The sequence below is a fragment of the Melospiza melodia genome, chromosome 15 (assembly GCF_035770615.1).
Source record: "Melospiza melodia melodia isolate bMelMel2 chromosome 15, bMelMel2.pri, whole genome shotgun sequence".
In the NCBI taxonomy this organism is placed as follows: Eukaryota; Metazoa; Chordata; class Aves; order Passeriformes; family Passerellidae; genus Melospiza; species Melospiza melodia.
This window is the reverse complement of record NC_086208.1, coordinates 5,162,441-5,171,970: the sequence shown is the minus strand read 5'-3', so window position 1 is coordinate 5,171,970 and position 9,530 is coordinate 5,162,441. Positions and strand designations below refer to the sequence as shown.

General features: G+C 42.5%; 1 protein-coding gene across 1 annotated transcript; it reads right to left on the bottom strand.

The window, feature by feature from the left end:
• Positions 1–8,745, bottom strand: CHRNA3 (cholinergic receptor nicotinic alpha 3 subunit). The gene is made up of 6 exons (XM_063169485.1): positions 8,254–8,745; positions 6,113–6,252; positions 6,001–6,045; positions 4,685–4,794; positions 2,617–3,628; positions 1–1,175 (listed from the first exon to the last, which is right to left on the bottom strand). Exons 1-6 carry the CDS (start codon positions 8,411–8,413, stop codon positions 1,047–1,049), a joined length of 1,596 nt encoding a protein of 531 aa, XP_063025555.1. The 5' UTR covers positions 8,414–8,745; the 3' UTR covers positions 1–1,046.
• Between the last annotated feature and the right edge of the window lie 785 nt (positions 8,746–9,530).

The window sequence follows — 9,530 nt, the reverse complement described above, 5'->3', positions numbered from 1 at the left end:
TTATTTTCATAAATGTTACATCACTTGATACATTGTATTTCCACAAAGCTTTTGGTTTGCTACAGAGAGAACAGTTCGTATTTTTACAAAATATCATCCGATGACAGTGTTTTGTTGCATTCTTTATTCATGCTCTTAAATAATCTGCAGTTACTCATCAAAAAAAAAGAGAGAAGATATATATGCCTAAGCAACAATTTTAGCACACTTTACAGGACTATTTTTGTCTACCTGCCTTACCTTGGCATCAAACACTTCACTACAGCAGGATGCCTCTGTATCCAAACTATCCTGTCTGAGTTTTTGATTTTTTGCATCACTTGCAGACTGTCTTATTGTGTGTTTTACTTGTACACAATTCTGAACATCATCAGGTTTGAGCAGGTTTTTTTCCTGACAGCCTTCACATACATTGCAGTCTGGGGATACACAGAGTTTACTTTATGGCTGCTTTATTACCACCATCTGTTATTTACCTGTTTGTTCTCCTTTTGTACTAAAGCCCTCCTAAGTCCTTTCTAGCATTGTGTGGGTCAGTTTGTACAGCAGGTGGCAATGCCTGCACTCCAGCTGTTTGGTACTTGTGCTTCCCACCCTTCTGTCCTTGTGAGGGTATTCATGGAACTCCCTGTGAACTCCTTCCAGAACATCCTGGCATGCTCTGAGGAAGCTTGGGACCAGACTACAAAACAAACCTAATAGCCCAAAGCATTCAACTCATTGTGACATTCCAAATACTCATGTAATTTTCCATTTCTTTATTAACTCCTTCTTAAATCACTCCTATAAAGTTTCACATACTGCCTCCATCTTCTCCAGATATTGCAGGAAGTAGCTGTAGAGCATAGCTTGTATTACTTTGAGATTAGCTGTCATAAAGGTTCCAAATTCCTTTTTCTGCATTTTGAACAAAGCTGCCTTGGTCAAGTGAAGTTAAAGCCAAGAGAGATTCTTGTTCTACTACATGGAAGAGACAGGAGGTGCTGGGAGAGGGATGCGGAGTTGATTGGCAGTTTTATTTGATTTCACAATGTTTTAGTTAATTTTTACATTTCATCTCCAGCCATCAGAGGTTGTAAAAACAATCCTGCTGTTCCTAGAATACATACCAGGATGAAAACCCATAGAAAAATACGATCAATTACCATGGCAACATATTTCCAATCATCCTGAATCTGAAAAGAAAAAAAAGAATAGCAAGTTGGCATGTTTATTAGGTGAATAAGTTGCATTAGCAGTAATACCATTTCATATAAGAAGCACAGTTTTTTCTGTAGGTAGATATCCTTATGAATACACAACTTACACATATGTTTTCACTGACAAATGAATTAATCTTGAAGAAGCTTTATTTGAATATGCCCTTTGGAGCAAAGCCAAAAGCTGCTGCTTCAAATCCAAAAGGTTTTCATCAAGACACTGGACTTGAGGAGACACAACTCCTCTATTCCGAAAATGAAAGCGTAAAGCTTTACTTTCTTAGATGAACAGGTTTGTCCAGAAAATGTTCCTGAAACAGACTGTTCCTACTGGCCTTTAGGTAGTATGTAAAAAACAAAGATTAATTGGTATATAATTATTTGGTACTTTGTTATGTTGTACTGAAATTTGACCATTTTCATGCATGATGTAAAATGCATCTCTGTACCTTTCATGTAAAGAGGGAACCACATTTAAAAAAACCCCTGATTTTTCTAATCTTCTTTTCTTGCAGTGAATTTTATAGCAAGAGTGACAATGAAGTATTATATTTGTTATATATTAATAGTAATCGGTGATAATTTTTAGTTATTATTGAGATTACAATTCAATTTGTTTTGTTTTTCTTCAAGAATGATAAGAAATGAATTTGTTGGTTTTGAAATTTGTTCTTTTTAGCTTAGAACTTATTTGTTAAGGGAAACTTAAAACCCCAAAGCAACCCTTTATTTTCTGTACCAACTAAATCTAAACCTAAATAGAGTTCTGATTTAAGTATAAACAAAGTGAAGTTAGAATGAAGTGTATAGTTTGGGATTGTAAAAACTGTGATGGTGTAGCTACTGCTCATAGTATGTTTGAGGAATGTGGTAGAAAAAAACCTTTTCATTTTTTTTTTCTCCTTTATTGTATTAAGATGCAGCTTTATGAAAGATGCCAGTCCCTGTCTTGCAGCAGTTTCCTCATTTAGCTACAGCACTTTACTCTGCAGCAGCAACAGAGTGAGCACCATGATCACTGTGAGGGACATTCACTCAAATTTCTGTTGTTGATGGTAAGCTGTGGGAGGGAGAATGTAACTTTCTAAAGGTCATAGGGTCAGCAAATTCCACTATTAAGATTACAACTTGAAAAATCCTAACTTCACCTCTCATGGGATGGGTGCTTTGGTGTGTTCCCTTTAATGTGCCTTACTCAGTATATATATTGTCAATAAAGAGATCACTGTGCAGCAGAACTGCTTCTCAATTATATAAGTTCAAAATTGCACATATTTGTAATACAGCTTGTGTAATTTACTTGCAAAAAAATAATGGTTTCTTTTATCTTTTTTGTCTGTTTGAGATCTTTTTCTTACCAAACACGCTAATGACAAAAGGTATCTGCAGTTTGAGTAACAGTAAAATATGTTCTTACCTCTTTTGCTTCATTCTGCATTTTCATGTTTTCTGCAATGTATTTCACACTTTCAATAGCATCTCTCATTTCTGGTGACAGAACTGAAAATGAAAGCATAGGATCTACAGACTCAGAGCTTGAACTTCTAGTGAGATTGCCACTGAAATCCGAGAACTTGGTGCGCTGATACTGACAGCAGCTGCAGGCCATGTCTTGACAAGCAAAGCCATCTTTGCAGCATTTGCTTTCAGAGCCGTTGATGCAATTTAAGTTTGAAAACTCAGAAGTGAATAATGGTTTTGGCTTCTGATTATTCTCTTCATCATTGGCGGGCCTTGTCATGAACATGATCCGGGGAAGTAAGTTCAAGAAAATGGTTCTCACCCACACGGGCATTGTGTGTGTCTTGGGTGTTCTGTAGTGCACATTCAGTACAAATACCGTGATGACAATTGAGAGAGTTACAAATATCATGGTGAAAAGGAGGTATTCCCCAATAAGGGGAATTACCAGGGAAGTAGAAGGTATGGTTTCTGTGATAACAAGAAGGAACACTGTTAAAGAGAGAAGCACTGATATGCAGAGTGTCACCTTCTCACCACAGTCTGAGGGCAAATAGAAAACTAATACAGTCAGAAAAGAAATCAGCAGACAGGGAATAATCATATTGATAGTGTAAAATAAAGGTAAACGCCTGATGTAAAGAGAATATGTGATGTCTGGATATATCTCTTCGCAGCAGTTGTACTTGATGTCATGTTTATACCCAGGAGCTTTAATTATAGCCCATTCTCCACTCTCCCAGTAATCTTTGAGGTTCATGGTCGAGCCAATTAGAACTAAGTCAATTTTGGCTTTGTCGTAAGACCAGGAACCAAACTTCATGGTGCAGTTCTGATAGTCAAATGGGAAGTAGGTTACATCTATTTTACATGAACTCTTAAATATAGCTGGAGGTATCCAGGTCACATCACCTGTGTATTTTAAAAGGGCCTTTGTCTTGTCATCAACCTGGAAATCCCCAACTGCACTGTAAAGCAAGTAAAAATAGCAAAAATTAGAATTATCTACTCCAGGTAGTTTCATACATTTAGATCATACACATGAACTCTTTTATCTTTTTTGGGGAAGTCAGCCATTACTTGTTTATTTGGAGCTGAATTGCTCATGCAAGACTGGCTCTGTGACCATCATAAATTCGTGTGGTTAAACTGAAACAAACAGCTCTATAAACTCACCAGGAGGAGTTGAAAACAAATATTCTCCCTTATTAATAGCATGGCTTGGTGCAATCAATATTTAAAATGGCAAATAACAGTCTGACTAGATGAGTCTTGTAGGGCCCTTCCAACTGAATTATTTCATTCTATTCTATTCTAGATTGATCAAGCACATCAGAACTCAAGGGCTGATAAGAATATTGCTGGTATTTCCACCTCTTCCATGGACAGTGCAGGTAGTAACTATGGAAGGAGGGATTAGGGCTGGGGTGTATCTTTGCATAAGGAGTGTATTTGGTAAGAGGTTATTTTAAGTCCCACTTTGCTAGCTTATATGATCCAGTTGAATATATGAAAAAGTAAAATTAAAGGGTAATTTGAAGTTTTAAGGCCCCAGTTAGGAAAGGAGTGGCATCACTGTTGATCCATAGACCTGAGTTTTGGATCTGTGTAGCTGAGTCTATTTCTATGAGAATTGCATTCTTACAGATCCATTTAGTTATGGTTTGTCTCCTTACAGTCTCAGAAATTGACATCTAAAGTAAACTTTATCTGTGGCTTTTATTTGTCAAAGGTGTCAAATTGTGAATTTGACTGCTAAAAAGCTAGAATTTGCACTCCTTTCAGTTAAAGTTGTGACTCGCAGGGGCTTGTGGAGGCGAAAAGCCAAGTTTACTTTGCCTGCTCACTTGCAGCTCCAGGTTGGAGCTGGCATGAAGGTGAGAACAGCAATGGGGGGAGGCAGGACATGTGTGTTGAAAAGCAGCTTTTCAGTGCATTCTGTGAACTTGCTGCTGATTTTTTTAGAGCTGGTAACATCACCCCTCTCTCCCTGAATTAAGAAGTTAAACACACAAGAGCCTTACTTGTTATATAAAACAATATCTGGCTTCCAGATCTGGCCAGATGGAACTCGGATGAATTCAGCACCTCCATAGTCTGCTGGATTCCACCGAAGCTTGTAATCATTCCAGATCTAATTATGGTAGAAATGAGTCCATGTTAGGTTTGTGAAGAAACTGAAATTCATTGGACTAGATCTGAACCATGTGCTGTCATATCACTTCTTGGGTTGATTTATTTTGGACACTACAGTGTTTAGATGTTTCTTTAACAAACACCATATGTGTGGTGTTTGTTCATATGCAGATTGTAGGGGGGCTTAGATATCTAGATGTTAGATACATTTATGACTTACATATATATGGCTGTCCCAGGAATGCCTACCTAGTAGCTGGAACAAGCTGAAAGAAAGAATAAGACACTCTCTTTTCAGAGAGTGTAGAATTGTAATAATAACTTTGATCTCAAAAAAACAGGTATCTATGGGACAGTGAAAATAAGTTCCTGGAGACCAGTGGCACAAGTTGTGAGCATCAGTTGAGGGTCAGAGTGCTCCAGCATGTATGGCTCAAGTAACAGCCTTTGTCACTAGCGCTTGTTAAACCCCATTATAAAGAACTTGAGTATCAAGCTAAAGGTGGGAACTAAGTTGGTTACTAAGCTGACTGCAACAGTGAGTAACTGCATTTTTAAAAAGCCTTTTTAACATGAAGTACACATTTTTCGTTTGTTGTCACTTTACGGGAGCTAACCAGCACCAAGTGGCGCTGTGCGCGACCTCCGAGCCGCGGTGCTTCCTTTGCTTTGTTATCTGCCAAGGCAGCGATTTGGCATCTCTAGAGCAAAAGTCTTGTATTTAGCGACTGCAGCAAGTGTACCAGCCTTGCTCTCCTCCCGTCCCGTCCCTTCCCTCCCCGTCCCCGCTGCTCCGCTCCCGTTCTGTCCCCGCCTGCCGGGCGGGGCGGCGGCCGCTGGGGGGCAGCAGTGCCCCGGGGAAGGGCTCGGGCGGTGCCAGCGGCGCGGAGCGGGGCAGCCGGGTCTGCTCTGCCGGCATCCTGTGAGGGCTGCTGTGCAGGGATCCTGCCTAAGGATGCTCTCCCGGCCTCCTGTCCACGGATCCTCGCTAAGGATGCTCTCCCGGCATCCTGTGCAGAGCGGCTGTCCCGGGGATGCGTCTGTGCCCTGAGGGAGCCGAGCCTGGCGCCGACCCCTCAGGCCCGGTGCTGCCGGAGCCCGCGGAGGCCTCGCTGGGCGGGCGGCTCCTGTGGCCCCGGGAACACTCCCGCGGCGGAGGGGCGGTGAGCTGGTGCCCTCTGGGCTGTCACTGAGCGCTACTTACGTGCTTCAGCCACAAGTTGGTTTCCATTATCTGGTTGACTTCGTCCTGGAAAAGAGAGGAGTGTCGGGAGAAGCGCCGGCCCTGCCGAGGTGCCCGGCGGGGCGGTACTCACCACCTTCACCAGCTGCGACATGGACACCTCGAACTGGATGATGACGGGGTCCGAGACGTTCTTGACGGGGCGCACGAACTGGTTGTAGCTCTCGAACAGGGCCGCGTAGAGCCGGTGCTCGGCCTCGGAGCCGCCGCAGCCTGCGGAGGGCACGGGGTGAGCTCGGGGCCAGCCCTGTGCGGGGCAGGGCTGTCCCGGTACTGCCCTGGGTGCTCCCAGCCCCGAGCGGGGCAGGGCTGTCCGGCTCTGCCCTGGGTGCTCCCAGCCCCGAGCGGGGCAGGGCTGTCCCGGCTCTGCCCTGGGTGCTCAGCAGAGCCTCAGCCCCTCCTGAGCGGGCAGCACTGTGCCATGAGGGCATTCGCTTGGTCTGCGAGGAGGAGAGCAGTGAAAGGTAATGCTACGGCGCAGGTTTTCTAACACACGTCTGCAAATGAGTTAAAGAAACAGTTTTGGGTAATTACTGAGGAACTGGGAATGCAAAAGCGCTTTCCCCTGACAGTCCCAGTCCCCCAGACCTGGCAAAGCCACAGGGATGTGAGGAAAGTGTAGCCCAACAGACCAGGCCTCTGGTAAGGGGTAAGGAGCATTGCAGTAGGAAATGAGAAGTTTGCTTTCTAGTCTGAGTCATGATTGCGTGAGTACAGTGAGGATAACAGCCTGCTTCTTGAAATATATTTTTAAAAGGATTAAAATTTGATTAACTGGTACATTCAAGGACTTTTCAGCACACTCAAGAAATCTGCTATTCACCCCTTTATTATTCTAAGTAGTTTTTATTTACAATAGATTCCTATTGTCCTTTTGCCACTCATAAATTCAGTTCATCCTACCCTGTGGCCAACAAAAAAGCTGCAAACTGAAATTCTTAAACAACAAGGTGCTTGACCTGTTTCAGGATGAGGTGTGAGAACCTGTAGTTTACACTGCAATATTACTATCAATCTAGGCAATAACCATCCTGACACTATTAGAAGCCAGTGGCCTTTTATTTTTAGAGGGCTATCTCTTAAAATCACTTCTGGACAACACATGCTCATGAATTCCAACTGAAACACCAGAAAAAGTGTTTTGTAATTAATGTCATCATGCAAATTTGACAAAGGCACAAACTGAAGTCTGTTGAACATATTCTACAGTTCCTTTGAAACAGAAATATGGATATATATATGAAATATGAATATTTGCAAGGACATGTTTATTTTCTACACGTTTTTTAGTAGAGAAAGAGGGGAGGCAGAATTATCTGCAGGTGACAAACTACACAAAGCAGGTGTTACTTTTGAATCTGTGAGACCTCACCTCACCCTAAGACAAGGGTTCCCCTCATGTTAAACTATTCAGCTAAAAGGTCTTTTGTTTGCTTTTGGTTTTGTTTGGTTGATTTTAACCCCTTGTGCTTTCCCTTGTTCACTTGGAATACAATTTTGTTTTCAGATTAGTGAAATCATTCAAGCCAACTTGCTAACTAAAAAATGAACACTTTTTAACTGCCAGTCTTGCCCATGTTACTTCATGATATCTTCTATCTCTTAGATTGAGATCTCCTGGAATAAATACCCCCCAGTCTTTTAGGTAAATAATTTTAAATCTAGGTCTTAACAACTATTATAGTCAATCCCAAACTGCCAGCCTTTTTACATGGTACCAGCACTCTAATTAAATCTAGCATCTGCTGTTTCTAGAGAAGAAACAGTGCATTCATGTGGGTTTTTTTGTTTAACTATTTTGTGCTTTCCATATCTGCAGAGATGTGCTGTTTGCAGCACATACTTAAAGCTCTTTAATGTTGTCACTTTCTTCTCTGCAATATGTGAAACCACACCTTTATGTGTGAGGTGTGGTTTCACATATTGCAGAGAACATTTTAACATTTCCTTCATGTTAAAATGGCTTTATGTGTCCTGTTTGGCATTTTTAATCAGGACTACTTAACTACTTTGCAAGGATAAACTTAAACACCCCCCCCCACTGAACAACAAGCTATGTTGTTGAAAGAGCTGTACCACAATTCTGTACATTTGCCCCTTAGGCTGGAGAGCACTTCTGCACTTCTTAAAAATAATTTGCACCAAAACCATCTCCTGCTCCCCTTTTCAACCCTCCCTTCACCATCAAAGAATAACAGATGAAGGATCACTCACCTTGCCAGAGAAAGCAAACAGCAGCAGTTAGAAGGAGAGTGTTCAGGCTCTTCATGGTGTAGTGAATGACTGCCTGTGGACAGAGGCTGTTGAGGATGAGCTGCACTGCCAGGACTGGAGGAGCACAGGCAGCAGGGAGGGCTCGGCTCCCCCGATGCATGAAATGCCTGCAAGCAGCAGCCAGCAGGACCCTGAGCACAGCTCTGCGCACTGAGCTCCCATTAGCTTTGCTGTGCTGCCCCCTTTCAAGCTGCCCAGGCTGTCAGAGCTTTGGGAACAGCAAATAAAGTGCAGGAAAAACAGATGTTATTGTAGGCAAAGAGCAGCCTTCTGGCACAGATAGTGGGCGAGAGTCCTTAAAATGGTGCATAAATGAGCTTGGTAATCTGACAACACTGGAGAGTTTTCCAGCCAGCTGCTATACAGGATCTTTATCTAGCAGAAGATCATGCCAATCTGCTAGGGGAAGTTTAATTAATACAAATCTTGTAATTGAATTGTTCTGAAATGAATATTGGCATTAGGGATGCCTGATTTAGCAGTGAACTGAGATCATGGGACCTGATTTCCAATTAGGCTGTTGACGTTTTTTCCTGCTTGTGTCTCATCTTGCAAGAGGATGTGCTGGGTGCCTGACCATGTGGAAAGGATGTGCTATTCCCAAGAGTAATTAAAGGCATGTACAATTGGTGAGATCTGATCCCACAGTGGTAAACAGCAGCTGGGATCTGGCAAGAATCTGGGGGCTCTGAACGGAAGTCAAACTTGACCAAACCCTTGAGAATAACTCTTTGGACCATTCCTATTTTGTAGATTAGAAAGGTGAAATTTGAGAAGAGGAATACGAGCACAGGATCCCAACTTTATCCCACAAGACCTTATTGTTCATGGGAAAGGACACTAGAAAGAAGGAGCTGTTTGAAGTTCCATAAAATCACGATTTGCAAAGTGAGGCATTTCCCAGGTGCCCATCATCTTCCTTGTTAACTTACAGGTCACCTTTTGCACTGCCCTCCCTATCTGAAATGGCCAGGGGATGGAAGGCTCATGCAGTGGCTGTTGCATGCATCTGTGTGAAAGGAAAAAGCGGGGAGACAACAATATGGGATTCTACCCCCATTTTTAGAAGCGTTGGGAAGCTCTGTGGGACAGGAGCTGCAGCTATGGGTGCTTCACTGTGTGCCCTTAGGGAAGGATAAGCAATGACCCTGTTTGGTGCTGTGTTAAGAGGAACCAGACTGGGTTCAGTTCTTGGCACTGAGCTTGTTTATCCTGTT

What these genes read in the sequence shown, in the direction of transcription:
- CHRNA3 (XM_063169485.1), bottom strand. Translation starts at nt 8,413, where the DNA reads ATGCATCGGGGGAGCCGAGCCCTCCCTGCTGCCTGTGCTCCTCCAGTC. An exon ending in CCAACTTGTGGCTGAAGCAC is followed by an intron (nt 4,795 to 6,000) that starts GTAAGTAGCGCT and finishes TACCATAATTAG; the next exon opens with ATCTGGAATGATTACAAGCT. An exon ending in TGCAGAATGAAGCAAAAGAG is followed by an intron (nt 1,176 to 2,616) that starts GTAAGAACATAT and finishes TTTTCTTTTCAG; the next exon opens with ATTCAGGATGATTGGAAATA.